Source organism: Pararge aegeria, chromosome 21, assembly GCF_905163445.1.
Source record: "Pararge aegeria chromosome 21, ilParAegt1.1, whole genome shotgun sequence".
Classification (NCBI taxonomy): domain Eukaryota; kingdom Metazoa; phylum Arthropoda; class Insecta; order Lepidoptera; family Nymphalidae; genus Pararge; species Pararge aegeria.
This window is the reverse complement of record NC_053200.1, coordinates 4921925-4945142: the sequence shown is the minus strand read 5'-3', so window position 1 is coordinate 4945142 and position 23218 is coordinate 4921925. Positions and strand designations below refer to the sequence as shown.

The window sequence follows — 23218 nt, the reverse complement described above, 5'->3', positions numbered from 1 at the left end:
TATACTAAATTTCATGAAAATCGTTGCGAGCCGATTCCGAGATTTCAATTATAAATATATATATATATATATATATATATACAAGAATTGCTCGTTTAAAGATATAAGATTTATGTGTATTATTCATAAAAATATTGTCGTATATTTATTTATTTATATGATGAAAACTAAGCCAAATTTGCTATACTCCGTGAAAAGTAGTAGAATCTGTATGGTATAATTTACTTTATCATAAGTTGTGCCTTTTTAACACCGAGCCTTTGCGGCAAGGACGACGCGAGTACCTACTAGTTTTACGCTTTTGGTGAGTTCGTCCGGGCAGTTACTACCATGATTATATCTGCCGCTAAGCAGCATTTTTGCAATGCTGTTCCGGTCTGAAGGGTGTTGTTGTAATCACAAGGCCATGAGGCTACCTAACACCTTCGTCTCAGGTTAATGAACACAGGCCGCGCTTCTTATAACGTGTTCCTTGCATACCCCACGGATTTTGGATCCGTTGATTTGCGTTGGTTTCACTTACCATCGGGTGCACCATCTGCTTAGACCGTCAATTATTAGTTAACAAAAACCACTGGACGACAACAATATTCTTGTATATAATTTAACAGAGCTGAGCCGTTGACAAAACTACTATTCGTCTAGGCTGACAAGAGGGTTTTGAGAACAATATCGAAAAAGTATTGCTTCTTTTTATTTGTTTTTTTTTTTCAAGTAAAATTATGTAAATAAAAAATAAATCTTTAATATGCCATTTTGAAAATTGTTTCCCTCTAGTTATGAAAAGTTAAATTACATTATAAAAATTTAAGATGACCTTAGCGGTAGAAAGGTAATGGTTTATAAAATAAAACAAGTCTACATTTATTTACATTTATTCTCTTTTATTTATTTTCTCACCGATCAAGTATATTTAAATAAATAAGTTGCAAAAAAATCCTTTTTATGATAATCATTCAAAGAAATAGATTCAAATATAAAAATTACCATGCTCTAAGATGCCGCCAATCAACATAGTTCACGGTGGCGTGCACAGGGTTTTCTACCACGAAGACAACCATTCGGATAAGAGTTCTAATAACTACAGTATGCAGTGCTTTTATGCATGTATGCAGTGCACGCCACTGATAGTATGACTTTTCTTAATGAACAAACTGACAATACTATTATGGCTACAAAGATCCTTATACTCTTATCGCACATTATTCCGCGCGATTAGAAAGCTGTCTAATCTAAGATAGGTAAAGCATCTCCAAAACGAACTGATTTTTCTGAGTCTTGATTATCTTGACATCAAAATGCAATTGGTGACGTCAAATTTGACCTCTTCATACATAAACATTTAGACATCACAATATGATGTGTAAGGCTCTGAGTTTATGCCTACATTTATTAAATACTATTTCTACATTATCTTACTCTTTAGTGCTATTTGGAAATGTCGTAATGCATTGAAGTTACCCAGATGTAACTCTCGTACGTACTATACAATTACACATATTATTCTATTTTTCAGTTATAAATAAATTACAGAAAAGAGTTTCTTATATTTAAAATGTGAAGGTACAAATTACAAAACATAGAAGAATGCTTTTTCACACACACAATATCAAAACTTTCATTCACAATATTAAAAAAATGCACTTAAATTTTTAGATTTCTTAAAATATTGAAGCATTTACAGAATTAAGGCAGAATAAGTGAAACTTCTTCGGATTGTGTGACCATGTAAAAGCCGGCGACCGCTGCAAGGCAAGAGAATAGTGAAATTCCTCTCTTTACAGTGAAAACACTGCGAAATTTCATTTGACAAAAATCAATAAGCGTCTAAAGAAGTTTCATTTTTGAAAAATATTTTATGTATTACGTTATCGAAATGAAATTGTATTGGAATTTTATAAATATTAATCATATAATATGCTGAGGATTCTGAGTATACATTGGCAGAGCACCGATTTGGTTTAATTGGGCAACATCGGGAAAAAAACATAGTACTTGCACTGGTTTTCAGTCTTTTGAATCTGCGTATAAACCTGGCGGCCAGTACGTAAAAGTTAGGACTATTTGGAACCGCTAAGTTCGCGCTAACCCAATGTTTAGTTTAAGTTGTCTATCTCTTTATGTCTATGCGGATTTTCACTTATTTTGATACAGATTTATCATGTGGTGGGAAAATTGAATCTATTACAAAAAAATTGCATCTATTACAAAAAAACTATTTCACTTCGTTAATATCATTATCGAGAGAATTTCCCATACTCGTGTGACACCCTAGCAAATATTGTTAGGACATAACCTGACAATAGTTATTTTTTACATTTAATAATCGCATACTAATTGAATTTAACATACTAATTTAAAATTAGATCAAGTTATCTTATTTTAATGTTTAAAAAGAAGCATGAACCTGATTTTTTTTTATGATCCTAAATCGTAATATAGTTTGTGACATAAAAATTGACAACTGTACGTAGAGGTGTCAAAATTTACGTCAATTCTTTTCGAGCGAAAATTTTAATTCAAAAGAGAATCATTCCCAGGTGTGAAACAAATCGTTTTAAATCAACGTACTTTTAAATAAAATGAATTTCAATTCCCGGTTGGCTTAGGTAACCAAAGCTTTACTTTACATCCGAACGTTATAACTAGTATAGAGCATTATAACTATGGACTGTGATTATCAAGGAAATGGTGATGTCACGGGCAGAATCTAGTTTTAATTTAGTTACTCATTTGGGGATCATCTATATGTGGACAGTAAGTTTTTATTTCATATAAACAAAACACGCTCAAACAATCCATTGCAGGTCTCCAAAAACTTGACCAGCGTGAGATCATTCGTATGATCTTTAATTGATAGAAACGATATTTTATCGCTTATTAAAATATCACAATGGTCATGTTAAGAGGCCTGATTTTGGAAACGTCCAAAAATTCACAAATAAATATTCTGCGACAGGTAAAAACATAATATTTTTTGCGTCAGTTTTATAATTACGTCACATAAATATTTCTCCACAGAAACTTGCAACTAAGCTATGGAAGTCTTGCTTAGGATTGCATAAGTGGTACTTCGGGGTAGGATGACTCCTGTTCCTCTTCAGAAGAATGGTCGCTAGTGTAGGAGGGGCGACCACTCTTCTCCCTCAGTCAGTACCTGGACAATAAAATTACTTTTTAAGACCCATTTCTTACTAGCAGTCATATGGACTCTATAAATATTCGCTCGCCGGCGTATTGCGCAAACGAACATGCATGCAGACATTTATAAATCTATTTATTAATGGCGCGGGTTATACAGGAGTATGAGTGTCTGTGAAATCTTCTTTAAATAAATATCGTCTTCTTGCCCTTTTCTTTATTTAAAGAGACGCTGTTGATGGTTTCGTGTATATGTTACGACCGGCCACCTTCCCGATCTCGACCTTCTTTGGGAATGTTTTTGTTGAATCCATAAATCGGGTCGAAGGGGTAAAATCGTAATCACCTTTGAATTGCAAAAGCGAGTAACAGACTTTCACTTGTTCAGTTTAAATTGCCAACCAGGCGAACTTTATCAATTATCTATCTTTTATATATCTACGATATTAAATATATATCTAATACATTCATATTTTTTGTTTTTATAGTAATCCATGACCTATTTAACACAGCGGATATTATGGTTGTCATCGCGTAATTTTTATGAAACTTTGTCAAGTTGTTTCTCTGACAGCTTTGATACCAAGAAAAAGTTAATAAATAATGTAATACCACTTCAAAACTATTCTTTAATTAGGCAGTTAAAAAATTACTGAAGGATGAGTTTTTTATTATGTGCATGTTATGGGTACGATAAACAACAGTACGATAAAGAAGCATACAATTGTGTTCTAGACATAATTAAAAATTTGATTTGTAAGCAATAACGATTTATATTATATTTTTTATCACATCACTCTCGCCTTTACTCTATTTACCTCCGATAAGAGTCGTGACTGTCCCGGTCGGTGTCAGCATAGGGCGCCCAGTGCGACGAGACGGGCTCATTCTCTTCCCGATCTGTGTTATTACTTGTGCCTAGAACACACAACCAGTGGTTTTAATTACTGACTATCTTTAAACTCTCAATCTGATTAACTGGCCAATTGTATTAAGTACTTTATAAACAATATTTAAAACATACATAATACATTTGAAAATGGAACTCCTTAGCTTTAATACACAACAATAAACGAAAAAAAGTGAGTGCGTTTAACCTTTACGCGCGATTGAAGTAAAACTCCTTTGGAGCGACGTCATATATTACTGAAATGATTAAATTTTAACTAAAATAATAAATATCATATTATAATTTAATTATATTTATTAATCATGTGCTTTACAAAGATTATTCAAATGTTTCATTCATATTATTCATTCGAAATAGGAACTTGAATGTCCTCATAACTTTTTTGTGTGAAATAATAGGTTTGTGGTAACTATATTTTACTCTCTAAATTTGCTAATTTGCTTTTTTGAAAATAAAGTGTCGTTGTTGATTGAAGTGGAGAAGTATTAATAGATCAAATGTTTGTTCTAAAAAATCAACTAACGGCTGAGATTCATGAGAGCGAAAATTAACATTAAAATCTCCGGTTAGAATCATCGGTAATTCAAGTCGCGAACCTTCAATTGCGAAGTGAAGTAATTGCTTATGAATAAACTTTATGATATTTGTCAGGTTAGTATTTGTGGAAATGTAGAGAACAACGATAATCACAGGTCATTCGTATTAACACGTCGAACCAAGGCGATGTCACCAATTTGTGAAACCTCATCGGAAATTTGTGATAATATACTTGGTGAAATATTTTGAATTGGTGTTAGTTGCCGTAAATCACCGATGAAAAACATGACTATTCCACCAAACCAAGTTTTATTCCCAGTTATATGTTTTAATCGGGAATCTGTTTCTGATAACAGTTCTGTACCAATAAGTATTTAATTCATCAATGATGATAACTTTCACAAATTTAAAAAGACAATTGTATTGTTGAAGAACTACCGAATGAAGTGGCATAAATGATCCGAATTGAATTTTAATGCTGTGTATTGTTCCGTTTATAGCTACAGCTGCTTTTCCAGTACAAGTAAATTACAATAATTATTAAATTAAAATCTATTATAAATATCCATCAATAACTTTATGACAAAAGACTTTCCGCATCCTGTTGGTCCAGTGAAAAATATTTCAAGGGGATCTCTGTCAGCCGATAGAAGAATATGAATGACGTGCATCAAAATTGCTTTCTGTTCATCATTAGCCATTATCATGAAATTATAAATCATAAAATTGTTAATTAGACGTAATATTTTCTCTTTTTTTAACTAAAATCCTAATGCCTTGAGAGTAGCTATAATATATTTTCCCGGTATAATTGCAACAACGGATCTGCTTCAGGCATGCGTGTAACGACACCATTTTCATCAGCATCCTCATGGTCGACTTCATCAACACGACACAATTGTTTTCATATTTCAATTGTCTTTTCAATGTCTAAAATGGACTCAAATATTTTTTTTTATTCAAAATTATTTGTTTATTGTCATCTCAGCGAGAATATCATTTTCTTCGCTCCGAAATGGGAAAAAAAGAGTGACCATTTCTCCTTTATATTCCGTAACATCATTGGTCATATCATATATTCTGTACCTTATGATTCGAGATATTTTTCGTTTATAACAATTCCCATAGGCCCTTTTAGTATAGAAAGCAAAGAATTTTGCAAGTGATGTAGCTTCTAAGTTATCTGGCCTCTTCTCATATTTATCCAATAAATTTACTTTCCATTTGTGCAGTGCAGTGCAGTCATCGTCAATTCCTAAATTTTCCAATTCTTGATGAGTTTTTCGAATGCGTTGCCGCTCGATTGGCCGTTTCAGCCGAGGCTTTTGACATTGGCTCTCTCAATAAAACCCAACCAGCTTCGTGATAGGATATTTCAACAGTATTGAGTAAGTCAATACTGGTACAACAATATCTTGACTTTGAATTAAATAACTTATCTTATAACGCTTAACTCTTGAATTGATGACATAAACTTAAGTTTCAATTTTGTCTTGTTTTTTTTTTTCAATTGTTCCCTTCTATCATTGTTATGATCATAATTCTTCTTTGAGAAAGACAATAGAATTATTTATGTTATTATTTTATATTTTAATACCGATGTATATTTTTCTGGATAATACTTCATTTGAATAGTATATAACTAACGTTATTTTAACTTTACAATGATTTAGAGGAAAGCGAAGTTTAATATTTTGACGGATTACAAGTCTATTTGGAGTCTTTATTTTCGTTTCTCTGTCTACATTCGTGTGCATGATAACCTCTTATTCAACTTTGAGCTATTATGAATAATATACACTTACAAGTGAATTTCAGTGATTTTGTTTATGCACGTATGTTTTTCCTTTGCTTATGGGTGGGCATGGAACTTTATTCCAATTTCTGAAATTGTTACAAATATTGGGTTAGGCTCACATAAATAAAATACAGTACACATATTTAGAAGTTATTTATTTACTTTTAACCTCGATATTTATTTTAGTTACCTACTAGGTAAACATTTGTCATTCTAATACTTTAGTTTAGATTCATTTAAAGCAGGTACTTATAATTTATCATAGTAGCTGCCGACTTAATAGGTTTAAATAATTTTATAAAGTTTAATACTGATTTACCTACTCTAGAAGGAAATATCATTCATAAATAGGTTTATGTAGGTTTTTATTCATATTGCGTTGATCCAATATGTAGGTATTTCTGAAGCTTCAGCTATTTAAATTAGGCCTAAACTTTAACGGGTATTATTATTTGGTCACAGCAGTGCTTATTATAGCTTCTGGCAACTAGGTTTAATTTAAATGTAATATACTCATCTCCAATCTCATATGCAACTTGTGGTTTTTAAGAAAGTACGTTTCAACGACACGTTATTAAACTGGTTGTTCGTTTAACTTTTCTCTATAAACAATTACTGCTTCTCATAATTAGGTGTAAGAGAACAGAATGGCCTTTCAAACTGCTACCAACTGTACTTTTATGTTTTAACGATGCTTGTTTTCCACCATCACCGGTTAATCCCTTTGATTCCCCCTTTTTCCCAACACTTACATTGACATTCCTCCTACCTAGACTTCCAGTTTTTGTTCAGGAATACTCAACAACTTGTGTCTTATCGATATAATTTCTTTAATCCTAACTTATTCTTAGTGCTGCTTATTACAATTTATTTGTTTGGAAATTTTATTTATTTATATTTATTCCAAATGTTAGTCCATATTATATTAATAGCTCATATAGGCTCCTAATGGATCATGAGGCGCTCCAGCCAGCCACATCAGAATGTGTGCATGAGGACTTCCTCGATGTTGGAATTCTATTCTTTTAAAGTAATGTTCAACATAATGCCAATTTTTTTTTTCTTTTACGCCATTGGTTGCCTGGAAGAAATCGCTATGTAGCGATAAGGCCACCAAATTGTACTCTCTTGATTTGTATTTATATCTTTGTAACTACTTTTTGTTTGTTTGGTGTACAATAAAAGTGTATTCATTCATTCATTCATTCATAATGCTTACCAAAAGGATTCACTTTTTTCGATTGAAGTATTTTAATTAAGAAATTTACTAATTTATTAAAATAAATTGCACATGTGACAGCATCTTAATCATCATCATCATCTTATCATTAACATGTGTAGTTTTTTCGATAAAATTGATTAGGTGAATATCTTCTTCAGATATATATGCACCATTGTTCTTTAACTTATATAAAGTTTGTAGTAATGACGTCCAACCGATTTCATTAGCACTCATTGTAAGAAATATTGTAAGTTTTCCTAGCTGGCGAATCATGGCGAAGAGGTCTTTTTTACGTTGATACCAATGCCAAGCAGAATTTGGGATACATCGAAGTAAAGCCAAATTATTTTCTATGCCATTAATATAATCTGACTATATTTGCTGCCTTGTAATATTAGTATTGTATCCAACATTACTAAAAGCAACTTTTAAGCTGTCTCGCAGAATTTTCACGACTAGATAAAGAAGACGTGTAGGAGTGACTGCCCGGTGACTTCTTTAAATTTTCGGAACTCACCGACGTATATTGCCGGGATATATATTTCTTCAGCATGCTCTTCAAAAAGTAACTGACTGGTAAATTCCTTTCTCCTGGAGCGATGTTTAAATATTTACCATAATTCCATAATAAAGTTTGCTGTTGTGCGATCAAAGATTCAATAAGAATATCCTCAGAGTTTGTTTCGTTCTATATCATTAAAAGCAGTATCTTCTCCAGTAAAAAAAGATTCGTCAATTTTACATCTTAAGTTTGATATAAAGGGGTTGTAATCAAATGTTGAAGCAACGCTTAGAGATTTTTCTTCTTTGTCAATCCCTGAAAAAACCTAGTTTTATGAATCATTTTTCTTTTTATGTGGAGGTTAATGCAATGGCCGATATGACGTGGTATATATTTATTATCTGTCCAAAAATTCCAAATTGTGTTGATTTCACTTATCATTCTCAAATCACTTTGGAACCGAAGACGATCACACACAAAACAAAGCCGAAACTGTCATCTAGAAATTGTTTTTTAAACATTTGTTTCATGCAAATGAAACTCTCGATAAGGATTTTTTACGATTTCTTGCGAAGGATCAGTAATTGCTTCGGTAATAAGTGATGGTGGCACATTTACTGCAGAATCTTATTTCCGCGTTTGCTGTAATCTTGTCGCTTCATGTAAATTTGGAGTTAAAGTATCTGCACCTAAAAATAGCACAAAGTAAAATAAAATAATTCTTAAATTGTTTTAAATTTAAAAAAAAATTATATTAAAAGTTCATACTTGTCGCCACAGTATTTTCATTATTTTGTATAATAGACTCGCTGTTTTGAGATTCACTAGGTTTTTGACTAGAATTTAATAATTTCATTTTTGTAAGTTTCTTTCTCTGATACCACAATTTTGATCTTTCCGCTCCTGTAAGAGCCCTTTGACCTGTTAAGTAAATTATAATTATTCTTAAAAAAATAAATACTAGAAAAACTATGGTATATCATTAAATATATGTACATAAGTTTATGATTCAATACGTTATTGATAATTAAAGCTGTTACCAAATAAACACTTACGTATTGCTGGAGAGCTAGAAGGATTATTAGATTCATTAGCTTTTTTTTCTCGCAAACGCTGACGATATAATCTCATCTTTTCAGCAGCTTTAGTAGCATTTCCTTTACCTAAAATAAAAAAAAAATCTTATTATCATAAGATTTTTTTTTATCTTAACAAATGAGATTTAATATATTTTATTTGAATATCAAAAAAAATATAAGTTTAACAATAGAAAAATGAACACTTACGTTTTTTACAGGTCAAGTTATTATTAGTTACTTGATTTTTTCTTTTATTATTATTTATTGATGAAAGAGTTAAATGTTCCTGGGACTCCGCCATTTCCAAAAAACTTTGCAATTTAAATATTTTTTTTAAAACTGTCGAATTTTTATTCTTTAACTTAACTAATAACAATCAGTGGTCATGGTAACCAAAACTATTCTAAAATACATCAAAGGTTATTATATATAACACGTATAAGTCAAGTAGCGTGGAGTATATGACATATACTTAATCCAAATTATTATTTTTAAATAGCGGAAACTGCACAGACGTCTGACGTAAGCGTTACTTCCGTCAGAAAAAATCTGAGTTAGTCCCTAGTCGCGCCTAAAGAAGTTTTACTTCAAAAACCGCATTGATAACCTCCTCCTTTTTTGGAGTAAGACGTTTAGAAAAACATTGGCGCAGTATATTTCAATTATTGTCTTACATTGGTCACTGTTGCACCTCGGCGAGGACGGTTCGTGCGCGGCGTGTGTGTTATGTGCGGGTGCGTGAGAGGGCTGCGGTGAGGCAGGTGCGGGCGGGGAGGGGCTGTCCAAGGATATAACCGCGCCGCCACCCGGCGACCTGTACCCGCTCGATGACACGGCTTCTGCTGCAACAATACCAATATTTGTATATTTGTGTTTCTGCTAATAATTTTAAATTACAATGTGAGATGGTGATAACAAAAAAAAACACCCGGTTTGTTGTGGGCTTCTTCTTAGACCAGGACGCATTTGGAACCCTCGTAGCTATAGTTTTAAGTTTACGAATATGGTTATAGCTATCATCTCACAACCGTGTAATTCTCATGTAATGTACGCATCAAAAGTGCCACCTCAATACCAATAGTTGTATAGGTACTTGTCTACTATTATAATAAAAAGATTGTTTACATTATAACACAAAGTTCTACGTGCTTCAAATAATTTTAAATGACAACGTGAGATTGTGATAACAGAAAAAAAAACACCCGGCTAAGTTTTTTGTGGGCTTCTTCTTTGACCAGGACGCGTTTGGAACCCTCGTAGCTTAAGTTTTAAGTTTACGAATATGGTAATCGCCATCATCTCACTACCGTGTAATTCTCATGTAATGTACGCATCAAAAGTGCCACCTATGGGCCTACTTGATTAAAGATATTTTTTACTTTGTAAGGTTTTCTACATATTCGATGGTGTGACAAATTAACTACAATCTGGGACTGGGAACTGTAATGTCACCAGATGGTGCGATTCGATTTCGATTCCATACATAGTTAATTATCACGCGATCAATAAGTAGAAAATCTCACACCAGCACTCTATAAAATACACGCTTAAAATGTAAATATTTTTTTTTAATTCAGTTTAAGCGGTTATTTATTTTCGATACAACTAGCGATTTCCGAACGATACCTCAAAGGAAAGCAAGTTAGGCTGTATGAGTTTAAAGGTACGAAATTAATTTGCCTTACTAACTAACCAAGTAACATTTTCAGTTGTCACATCTAGTTGTGTATGAATCCATGTTACCTATGCAGCGACATAGCCGCGGCTCGCGTCAGCAGTTGACCGTCGATAGAAATAAATAAATATACTACGACAATACACACATCGCCATCTAGCCCCAAAGTAAGCGTAGCTATTGTTATGAATACTAAGATGACCGATGAATATTTTTATGACCTTTACCCTGCCACGCTCCGCTGTGGCACATTGTGATTAAATGGTTGAGAAAAGTAGATAAAAACAATCGTTGATGCGTATTACGCTAAAATTTCAGCTCGATCGGTGTAGAACTTTTTGATTTTTTGAAGCTGTGTACGCTTAACATTTTTATACATATAGATATACATAAATACTTATAATATACAGATAAACACCCAGACACTAAAAAACATTCATGTTCATCACACAAAAATCTTCCAGTTGTGGAGATCGAACCCACGGCCATGGACTCAGGCTGGTGCTTTAAAACTACCCACTTACAATTCACAATTTATTTATTTTGCGCTCGAAGAATCAATTTTATATATGTACTTAATTATCCTATTTTAGTAAATTGAAAGCCTGTAAGTTCAATTTAAGTGGAAATTCCTTTATGGAATAATAAATTTCTTAAACCAGAACCAGAAGGTTAGGTTTTAAATAATAAAAAGAGATTTCTTTTAGTTTTTAATTTGCTCTTGTATTTTTTTTTTGTATTTAAAGAACATACTTGACACAAAAAAAAGAAATTAAATGATTGTTTATATCATAGAAGCCAGCTTTTAAAAAGTGCAGTGCAAACTGCACTGCACTGTGCAGTGCTATCACATTCAAACCCGTGACACATGATGACATTTCACTTACCATTTGAGGAGTTATAGTTGTCTTCAGTTTTCGTGGGAACATCCACATCGGGCGGTGTGCTCTTGGGCTGCGACACCTTCCTCTTGAGAGGAAGTTCATCCTCTGAATCGGAAGTGAGGTCCACTAATGTCTCGACTGCTTTAGGTGTACGGTTTTCGGTAACTGCCGCGCGTTTGGCACCATTTCCATCAACAGGTATGACTTCTGTTGAAATACAATTGTTTATTTTAGTGTGATGTTAGTCTTTTTTTTTTTTTTTTAAAGAAAATGACTTAACACAAGGTCTTGGGACTGGAGTCACAATGTGGGGCCATTTATTGTCAGATTTAAAAAGGAGTCTTTGTCAGTGGCGTGCACTTCATACATTCACAAAAGCACTGCATACCCAAATTATTGTGTATAAACTCGTATTGGTGGGGATTTTTTCCATTTTATGCCATGTACCTGCTTTATGCATACCCTGGTCAAAAACCCTGTGCACGCCACTGGTCTTTGTGTAGAAGTTTCATTACCAGCCTGTAATGATTAAGTTGGCAGAGTTCTGTGCCTCAGGGAAAGAACCGAGTCCCCGTTATTTGTTACTGACAGATTGCTCTTTTCCAACATCATTTTATAGTTTAACAATCTTTAGAATTTTTCTGTTTTGTGAGAGATAAGAGCGGAGTGGCCTGCTTCCAAGCAGCCTTGTCGTTAGCTGATGCTGATGTGAATAGCTGATGACATAGTTCTAAGTTTTATGGTGGATCCTTTTTAGTCTTCCTCATCTTTATGAACTAACGTTAAGGTCACTAAAACCAGATACAGTTAATGTTTCAGTACTTATAAAGTAGCCGAACTCTAAATTAATGATCTTTGGTTTTTTTTTAGATCAGCAATCCATCGAGTCGTACCTAAATCGTCGGATATGAGTGTGACAGGCTCGGTCGTGGGTTGCGGAAGCGGCGCACGGGCGGGCGGCACGTGCGCAGACCAGTTCCCGTCCGCATGCAGTTGGATCTCATTGCACTCGCTCGCTAGCCTTGATGACGTCAGTACCTCTTGGAAATACCTAGACAAAAAAAAAATTGCCTAGGATCACAATTTTAACCGCAGCAGTTTGTTAAATGGTGCCAGCAGCGTTTTGTGAGGTACAGACTTCAGGCTATGAGATAAACTCTCAGAATTTATGTCGCCAAGTTAGTTAAGTGGTTATCAGTCATTCGGTGTCGTGTTTAGGTTGAATTAGACACTTATTATTTATTTAGGTTGCGTTATACGTCGCCGGATGGTTCAGCAGAGGACTCGAAGGGCGAGTCGGTGTATCGGGCTTAGACATAATGTACTCATTATGGGCTTAGACATAATGTACCACAAGTATCGATTCGAACAGTTTATTAGAATTAAGTACGTCAAATAGCTGCGATTGAAGACGAAAACCTGGCCGTAGAAGGGGGGGTTTTCGTGTTCGGACGGTCTCATCAAAGTATGATACAACGACATCACGCTTGCGCTCAGTAGTTGGGCTCGCTGCTCCGACATATAATTTAACGCTAATAAGGTAAATTTCATCATCGTCACTACGCTGCTAAGCTCGGTAATACGCAAACGGGATACGGTGTTTTAAATGTAATTAATAATTTATCACTTTGATATTACTTTTTTTTTACCAGTTACTAGTGTGCTTATATATTTTCTATAGTAAAGTAATATATGACGGACCAAAGGAGCAAACCTTCGCCTTCAAACAAGCAACAGTTCGCAGTGAACGCAAGGAACACGTCCAGTGACGTGACAGCCTATGTCCTTCAAACTTAGGCGTGGCTACCTCATGTTCTTGTAATTACTCTGGCAACCGGCTTTTCGTACCGGCAGGGAGATTTATTTCTTTATTTATTTATTTATTGTATGGAAAAGTGATGTTTGACAGCAGTGATTGCAAGCATTGCTGTCGCGAGATACGTAATCACCCTGCGGAACACAAATTGCGGCAAAAATAAGCATGGCGGTACTAGCTATACTACCACTTAAACTTTAACGCATTTAAAAGCACAAACTAGGTGCTTTGTACTTTTTAATGCTAAAAGTAGCTATACAAGTGACAAAAATCTCACCCATCCACCACCAGAGAGTCGTAGGGCGCCGGTCGATCGCAGACGGGACACAGCCAGGTGGGTTTGCGCTCGTTCATCTGCAGGAACAGCGACGCGTCGAAGCATTGGAGGTGCGGGCACGCCGCCGGCCGGCACGGACACGACATTCGCATCTTGCCCAGCGGACACATTAGGGAAACTCGCAATGACGTCGTGGCTATCTCACTGTCGTAGTCCTCAGACAATTTTTCTTTTACTGTTAATAAATTAATTTATAATTTAGTTACAATTTCATTTTATTTGGGGCATAGTGAAAGCTTGTTTGAATAATTCATCCATAGCTTATGCAGGACCCAATGAGGGTTTGCCCATCATTGTAGATGGGGGGAAGGAGACGGCTGTAATATGCCGCACGTCTGCTTGCCCTGGGAGCCGGCGGGTAGTTATTGTTGGGGCCGAGTGACGCAGTGGGCAGCGACCGTGTTTTCTGAGTCCAAGGTCGTGGGTTCGATTCCCACAACTGGAAAATGTTTGTGTGATGAACATAAATGTTTTTCAGTGTCTGGGTGTTTATCTGTATATAATAGGTATTTATGTGTATTATATTCATAAAAAAATATTCATCAGCTACCTCAGTACCCATAACACAAGCTACGCTTACTTTGGGGCTAGATGGCGATGTGTGTATTGTCGTAGTATATTTATTTATTTATTTATTGTATGTTTATTTCTTTGTGGCTTGTTACCATTACTGCAAATCGATTAAACGTTCCGGCACGATGTCGCGTAGAAACCAATATTGCTTTAATATATACACACACGCACACAACACTGTATCTAGCATATATGCATACATACACTACATTTGTATGATTTGTATAATTAGTGTACTTATTATCAATTTGTGTAATATTACTCAGAGATGGTACATGCAGCACAGTCTAAACTATTGCCATCCTTGCTATTATTTTAAGTGTCATTGTAACCGTTCAAAATTTTTTTTTTAACTTCCTTACCCCTGGCGGCTAATACGCTTCCCACTTAGATTGTAGCACAACTTATGGTGGAATAAAAAAAATACTTACTCAATGATCTAGTATAGTCTGGATTTTTGGTTCCTTTTGCCTTTAGTCTGACCAAGAGCTCTGCTGAGGTTAACTTCTTGACCAGAAATACACTTAGTACGTATGCCCGTGTAAAATCAGATGCCCACGTAACATGTATCGTGTTCGCGACTGTCGGTGACAGTTTTACTAGAGACGAGATGTTCACAGGCCGCGGAGGTCGCTTTGGCTCTGGTGTTGGTTTGTTTGTTGGTATGGGATTCTGGAAGGAAAGTTTTCTGGTAAGTATACAAGGTCATTTGCAAACTGAGTATTATGCCGAACTGCCTCATTGTTGAACGGTTAGCATGTTCCGACTGCAGATCATGAGGGTCGGTCCCCGGGTCAGGCGAATGATTTGTATTGGGTAATGCACCCCTTGGAGAGGCCATCTGCCTGCAGTGGCGTGCACTGGCTTTACCAGGGTATGCATACAGCAAGAAAATTGCATAAAACGGCAAAAATCCTCCTTTTATAAGAGTTATATATCAATTTTAGGGTATGCAGTGCTTTTGTGCATCTATGAAGTGCACGCCACTGTCTGCCTGGTCCATCAATTCAACAAAAAAAGGTTCACAATAGCGATCTTGAGGCAGATGGGGAATTAGATGGAATTCTTCTCAGACAGTTTGCTCTTGATTCCTTTTAAAAGACTGATAAACAGCCTACCAATGGCAGGCATTCTTCAATAAAATTATGCATCATAATGTGATGTAGAGAAATACTATAGTCTGTGCCAAACTAATTGAGACAAAAGTTAATCGACCCCATGGTCGTTTAAGCAGGGGTTGCAAACCTTTATTATACTAATTATGTTTTGCTAGCCCTTGACTGTCTTTAGTGTCACCTACAGTGTCTTTTAAAAGTAGTTTAGTGTTACTGTACTCTTCAAAGTATTAGCCGATATATGACATTCGAATTAAGTTCCACAAATGTGAAATATGGGCAAGGTAACTTTAAGTATTTTTTGGCAGTTTCAACCAAAATGAAAGACAATCAAACAGTGAAACGATTGCTGACTGTTGATGGCTTCCAAGAGGTAGCCTTACTCGCGTTTTGCTTCATTATAAGGTATGAACTTTTAAGTGCTCAGTTTGATTGTTGTATGTAAGTTAGGTTCTTTTTCTAGGATCAACGTACTTTTGCACCAATCCATTTGGCACACTATAAGTGTCGATTTAAATTTAATTATGTATAATAAATTGCTTTGCACAGCGCTGTTTGTAAATTATTGAACACTAGTTGGAATGATAAGAAAATACAAGAAACTCAAAAAATCACGAGGCATAGTATGATACTCACTGGTAATGGACACATCTTATTATTAACTTTAACATTAACGCTAGGTGGGAAGTAGTCTTCTTGTTCGCATGATGTTTCAAGCAGACAGAATCGTAATTGTGCCTGAAACAACAAAATATTACATGACATTTTTTTAATACTAAATTGGCCACGTCTTTGAATGAGAAACTACGTCACTTGGTCAAAAAGAACTGATATATGATAGAAAGAGGCGATGCTTTTCTGCCGTCTGCACTGCGCAATTTTTCATTGCGCATTAAGCTTAAAATTAAATCACAACGGCTAAGCTGGCGAAATAAAAATGTCACGTTCTTGTAAAAAGGTTCACCATCCCTGCTCTAGGTTCTGCATGTCTCGTACACGGCTAACATAAACTACACATCATCACGTCAACCAGTGGCGTGCATAGGTTATGCGCGGGGTATGCAGATGATATAAAATTAAGAAAATCTTCAGTACGAGTTATAAAAACGTCAGGGTTGGCTTTTTATAACTCTAACAATGCCTATCCTTATATTTTTTATAATAGTTTTTTTTTTCATTTTATATAATCTGCCAGCTTGGTGCATACCATACAGGATATGCACCAAGCTGGCAGATTACTTGGCACGCCACTCACGTCAACCAAAACATCTTCGACCGCAGTCGAAATTAATCGTGCTTTGCTGCTGCTATGCCCAGGGCAAAGCTGGACATAGGTTTTTTTCAGGGAGTTCCACGGTCTTGTGCCGCTTGGGTTGAGCGACTCGCTAAATGTCATTCGTCCACCCCGTCGGGTAGTCTACCAAAGCGTCGTTTACCGGTGCGAGGTCGCCATTCCATCGCCTCGGGACCCCATCATCCGCGGGTTCTTGACTTAATCTCGCACCTAGTGTATTAGAAATACTGACCTGCACAACATAATCGAGTTTATTGTTAGTGCCGACGATGTCCTTGCCGCACGCAATCTCGGTGGCCTGCTGCGGCGTGAGGTGGAAAATGAAAGTTCCCTCTTGCATGCGGCCAGCTTGCATTGGCATCATCGTGGACGGCTTCATGAGATCCGCTAGCACGTCGTAGAAGGGTAACCTAGGTAAACACATAACGTGAATGTTTAATTGTACTTATATTCAATAAATTCGTCGAACTTTACGTTTTAAAGGTGATCAGTGATCACAAAACAAGTTGTCTGTATTCGAGCAGAGCACAATGTGTATTGAATGGGCAGTGCACAATCAATATTAATTCCACCAGGGATGTGAGCGTTGTATGTACCTGTGCAAAACACAATGTGTCATCTGCAGATTGGACCGCTTATTTTGTAAGAACTGTATGTAGATTTGTAGCAAACCATTTTCGTATTTATAATATTACAATAATTTCAATAGGTTCGAGTCCAATCGATGCGTCTATTTATGGCGATTTCATAGCTCTGTCAAATCCTGATATTCATACATTGTTTATCTCGTTTAAAGCCTGGACCTACGCAAATAATGTAACATTCTGTGGCCGATTGGCGCAGTGGGCGACCCAGCTTTCTGAGTCACAGGCTCACAGCCTCGATCGATTAGTTCGATTCCCACAACTGGAAAATATTTGTGATGACCATGTTTTTTTTTTAAGTGCCTGGGTGTTTATCTGCGTATTGCAAGTATTTGTGTATATTATTCATTATAATATATTCATCAGTAAACTTAGTACCAATAAAACAAGCTACGCTTACTTTGGGGCTATATAATAACGTTTTGCATTCTTGGCACCACTCGACGTGGCATACATTAAGTTTAGTTGTATTTTTTACTGTAACATCAATAATAATAAAAAAAAATTAAACCAAATGAAAATACAGAGATTGGCATTAACTAATTTTCTTTCATGAATATTGCGCATTAAATACTATAATGTAAACTAGAGAAAGTATTCACTCACTTTTTGAACTTAACATCTGGATGCACAGGGAAAGGGGGCAGCGGGGTCGTTGGCGAAGGGGAGGGCATGGGCGCGAGGGTCGCACCGCCCCCACCGCTGTAGCCGTGGTACATGCCGCTGCCATACATCGGGTTCTGACGAGCCTGCGCGGTGCACACATTTTAACTGTCCCTTATACACACACAGTGCCAATACAGAAGAGGGGACATTAAAATATTTATGGGAATAAAATTTTTTCTTCTCCTACAGCTTTATCAACTCTCAGAGCACTGGCACACAAGTGTAAATAATATCCAAATAATATGTGTAATAATAAACGGGGGTAAACTCTTATTCCGTGCTTTAGCAGGTGGACCTGTTAATTATATCCCCTGTCAGGGGATATAATTTTTGTCTCCTACCTGTGCTAGCCCTGCTGATGATAACTAACTGAAAAACCATCGCCATAAACAGAGCAACACTTCCCGGGCGTGCAAAAATACGTCCTTTTATAGTGTGCCTAAAGTATGTGGGTGATGAGACGGGGAAGGGCGCGATGGACAAGACGCACATAAAATATTTAAGAATCAGCATAACAAGTTAGAAACTGTCTTAATTAATGTAGTGGGTAATTTTTCTTTTTGCGTTCTATAATTTCCTTGTCACCCTTTCGTCTGAAAAAAAACTGTGCACATAACATTTGTAATTTGTCGTGTCTTTGGCGGACCCATCTTAGAATATTTTATTTCATGTACGTGTTCAACAAACGTGTTACCGTCGCGGTGGTCCACGGCAGACTGAGTTAGCTCTGACGTTTGTCTACCACTCCCGTTCTGCCGCTCACATACCCAAGGCGTTGCATAGCGGATGCGCGCACACTATACCGGCCAACCGCGTCAACCTGAGGCGTCGGTTGTTAAGCCTCGCGTTGACGTTCACCTCATGTGTACTTATGTGCTTATGTAGTACATAATCAATTTTAATCTCAAGTATGTGCATGAGCGAAGCATTGCCGCACCCGCCGCTGTACTATTTCTTATTATTAGGCTGTAGCCTCATGTTATCATGCCTGAAAATTGACGTCTTGCTTACAACCGATCACAAGACTGGAGACTGAATGGGAGCTTTTGTGATTGGCTGTTCGTTTTCCAATGGTAAGCTTTCTTTTCTAATCTACGTACATGCTTATTTGCGACAAAATATCTCACCGTAACGGGCATATTCTGAGCCCGCGAATCCTGTGGGTTGGGGTTGTACCCGCTGACTGCTGGATGCTGGTACATATTTCGAGAGTTCGGGATGGCGGGCGCCAAGGGGTCGTTCCCTTGCGACCCGCCTGATGGCAGTGCCTGACTGTTCCTAGTGTCCAAAAAATAGTTACTAAACATATCATAAAATCAAGAAAAATTAATTAATGGATGTCTCAACACTTATTTGGACCAGCTGCATTTAATTTATACTGTAGCGTTTTCAGTATATGAATCTTTCATTTAAATGGAGCCATTTTTTCATATTAAAATAGTAACTATAAAAAAATAATTTTTGGTGACATCTCTTGGCCCTTGTAATCTTAAGACCTTAGGAGGCAAGTAGAAATTTCTATTTTTTATAACTTATCTTGTAATGCAAACAATCTTTTCATAATTTCTTTGTGTAAAGGATGTTTTAAAAACATAAAAAATCAATTATTATCATTAAGAAAGTGTTTTTATAAGTATTATCATTAGGAAGGTGTTTTTCTTATTTTTTTAACAACTTGAAAAATAAACATTACTCTAAAAAGTAACAAAGATTGTTTGTTACATTATAAGACAGGTAAAAAAAAAATACTCTATTTACACTAACATCGTACAATATTGATATAACCCAGTGAGCAGATACAACTAGGGTATATGAATATCAAACTACTGCTAGAGAATGCAGGGCCTAAACCAGTGTGAAAGCATCCATACTTCTAGATTACATTTTATGATTTTTTTTAAAATCTTAAATACTAATTTATTAGAAAGAAGACATGCACATAATTTCATTACGATCCTCATAGTCACAATTCATGTACTGATACACCAACACCACAAGCTCCATTACACATGCATCAAAATCTGTACATAAACTGCTGTCTATAGATCACATCTTCTCATCATTACCACAACGGATTACCAGAAATATGTAAATCTCATTATGAAATTATCTCACGCTTCCTGATTATAACAAGTATAACCTTTAAAGTATTTTTATTTAACTGTCTGTCAGTAAGACATCTTTGCCATATATTTAAACACTTACCAGAACTATTTACTTACTGTACTACAAACGGAATGCATTTTACAAAAAGGATTTTTTTTTTGATTCATCATCACAAGTTACTTTAAATTGTCAATTAAATTATTTTGGTAAGAGTTTAAATTGTTTCAGATTTTTTTTAACCTGACTATAAAATGTCAAGGTGATATTATTATCATTATAAATATTATAGTCATGCTGTCAGAGCTAGGCGAAACGCGTGAGGGCTGAGGACATGACACTTGCCTAGAGTTGGTGCTCTTTTGCGAACGTGGCCTGTTGTCATAGGTTTTTAGACGCGCGTCTCCATTTTCGGCGGGGGCACTCTGGGCAGCATTTCCTACCCGCGCTGAAGATCGTGTTTTAACCATTGTTGACAACCGAATGTCTCATGTCAACTGAAATTCACGAGTCCAAAAATGGACAGAAATCGCTATAAGTTGTAATCAACTGAATGAGATCCTCTGGAAAATTTCTTGGACACCGCAAAAAGAATCGCGCATTCTTATTTCTCTTACCATATGTGGAGCTTAACGGGAATGGGGAGCCTAGAGAACTTTTGCAATCAAATAATTACCCATTTAGTCTACAATGGTTAAAACATGTCTTACAGCTTTTTACTAGGTAAACCACGAAAGTCCGAATGTAGATTTAGATTCTAGAGCCAATACTGGCGGTCCCATTGGTATATTATAGATCAATTATTCCACTGCAGCTGAAGAGCTTGCTAAGGAGAAAAATCATATTAAAAGAATTTTGATGCTGACAAAATCAGAAGAGGTATCGGGATGACAGGAGTGGAGTAGTAAGAGAAATAAGTTGGATATCCTGTCGAGGAAATTTTCCAGGTCTATTCATTCACATGTTATTTTATTCATTAATTCAAAAGGTTACAATTTCAAAAACTACATGGGAGTAGGACCACCATAAAATAGTTTACTACCAAATTACTAGAGTACTTTGCAAATTCTTCATTAAATTTCAAATCATATGTTTTTATTTAGTATTTATTTAGAAACATACAAAGAAATTCTTGCTTTTAAAATTACAGCTACAGATAGATGCAAATCTCAAGTCTACAGATGGTAATTATTAGTAAAGTTACTAGTAGTTATTACAAAAAATTACAAGTGATAAATTTACTTTTGTTGTTTTTTTTATTTTTATTTAATAAGCTTCTTAAACATTCTTTGAATGAATCTAATGAATCACTTTGATTTTTGTCATACATACTACATAACTACTGGATTAATACTTTAAAACAACTAGATATTTAAATGAAATGTTGAGTAATAAATAATATTTAATAGATGGCAGCAGATAGCAACGGAAAAAAATAATTTGTTTAAGCACTTTGAAGGGTCTGGTCTAAGAGGACGGGCTTGATACAGGCATATAGTATTAAAGTGCCAGCCAATCTTAATGGAGGCTTTGAATTATACATACAAAACAAGCGAGCAGAGAAATGCTGTGCAATTGCTCTGCTGCTGCTAACTTATATTTTGTCTACTTGATTATACGTAAGAAACTTGCAGCTTTCTTCAGAGTGCCCATAAAGATTGACGGGAACTCTGACCTCCTAACCAAAAGTGCAATTACACTGCTTTGGGCTTCACAGAATTTTATACATATCCAGAGACAGAAGACTTATTCCTACATTGTCTCTCTTTTCGTATTTATTGTGAACAATAAGTATAATCATAATATCCAGGGCTGAGGTTTATGATTTTCTTATACTGATCAACATAATTTTGGATGAGAAGGTTAGACATACTATTATTTAAGGAAAGTAGAACAGAGTTATTGCACTTAACATCAGGAGTACAGTACTGATCGAAATGGTTCGCAGGGCTGGGACAATAAATAATTTAACCATTGCCTGGAAGTGGCTATACAAAATTTGGAATCTAAATACTTAAAATTTTATGAAATATCAACAGGGCTATTAAATAAAAAATGATAAAATAATAATAGCAAGTATTGGTATAAGACAATAAGTGCATACTAGGTACCACAAAAATTACTTCACTGAAAATACACACATTTATAAAAGCTTTTATATTGCTTTATGTATTCACCTTATCGTGTAAATTAGTTTAAATATTGATAATTACACGTACTACACATACTTAAAACCTCAAAATTATTTCGGAAGGAATAATAATTGTATAATTTCATATTGTTTCGAAAGTATAAACCGGCGAAAATTATCTTTTAAAAAAAACAGAAAGCCAGTAACTTCAATTCATTTAAATCATAACATATGATATTGTTATTCACACAAATAGATCGAATTAAATGTGTTTTGAATTAAAACTAGAATTTTTAACAATATGGGTGTCAGTACAAATATTTGAATTCACTCACCATGATATTGCGTTCCCGTAATCGTAATAAAGATTACGATTACTCATATTAAATATGTTACAAAAAACTAAAAAATTGCAAGATTCACATAAATTTAAACTATTTACGAACGTCAATCACAAAACGCCATCCCTTGACGCTTGGTGCCTGTTGGTCAACCTGCAGCCGCCACATTGGTTTTGGTTAAGCATAGACAAAGTCAGACATTTTTGCGACACTTGAGACATTTCAACCGTTGAAAAATTCAATCATAAGCATTTACTTACTTTAAACTGTTATTTATTAATTAACTTAATTATAAGAAACGTTTAAAATTTGTAAACTTGTGCGTTGAACAATATTAAAGTTATATTTCCCAGCCAATCTTAAGACCCGTAGAAGGACGACCATAAACAAAAGAATTACGACGTCACATCCTTTTCCTCAGTTAGGGTTGAACAATTTTTTTTATTCACA

At 35.3% G+C, this 23218-nt stretch overlaps 1 protein-coding gene across 4 annotated transcripts; it reads right to left on the bottom strand.

The window, feature by feature from the left end:
* Positions 1-883: 883 nt before the first annotated feature.
* Positions 884-22924, bottom strand: LOC120633064 (E3 SUMO-protein ligase PIAS3). 4 transcript variants are annotated; one of them, XM_039903153.1, is made up of 13 exons: positions 22763-22891; positions 20642-20793; positions 19321-19471; positions 18134-18276; positions 17116-17293; positions 16226-16327; positions 14906-15146; positions 13842-14076; positions 12642-12799; positions 11752-11955; positions 9864-10031; positions 3960-4059; positions 884-3157 (listed from the first exon to the last, which is right to left on the bottom strand). In XM_039903153.1, the coding sequence occupies exons 2-13, from the start codon at positions 20764-20766 to the stop codon at positions 3151-3153; spliced, it is 1812 nt and encodes a 603-aa protein (XP_039759087.1). In that variant the 5' UTR covers positions 20767-20793; positions 22763-22891; the 3' UTR covers positions 884-3150. The 4 variants fall into 4 exon arrangements, with proteins under 4 accessions (XP_039759087.1, XP_039759088.1, XP_039759089.1 ...); XM_039903154.1 differs by having other exon boundaries at positions 9864-10028; XM_039903155.1 differs by having other exon boundaries at positions 18134-18267.
* Positions 22925-23218: the final 294 nt, after the last annotated feature.

What these genes read in the sequence shown, in the direction of transcription:
- LOC120633064 (XM_039903153.1), bottom strand. Translation starts at nt 20,766, where the DNA reads ATGGTTAAAACACGATCTTCAGCGCGGGTAGGAAATGCTGCCCAGAGT. An exon ending in CTCAGAATATGCCCGTTACG is followed by an intron (nt 18,277 to 19,320) that starts GTGAGATATTTT and finishes TGCACCGCGCAG; the next exon opens with GCTCGTCAGAACCCGATGTA. An exon ending in ACTCATATCCGACGATTTAG is followed by an intron (nt 11,956 to 12,641) that starts GTACGACTCGAT and finishes GTATTTCAACAG; the next exon opens with AAGTCATACCTGTTGATGGA.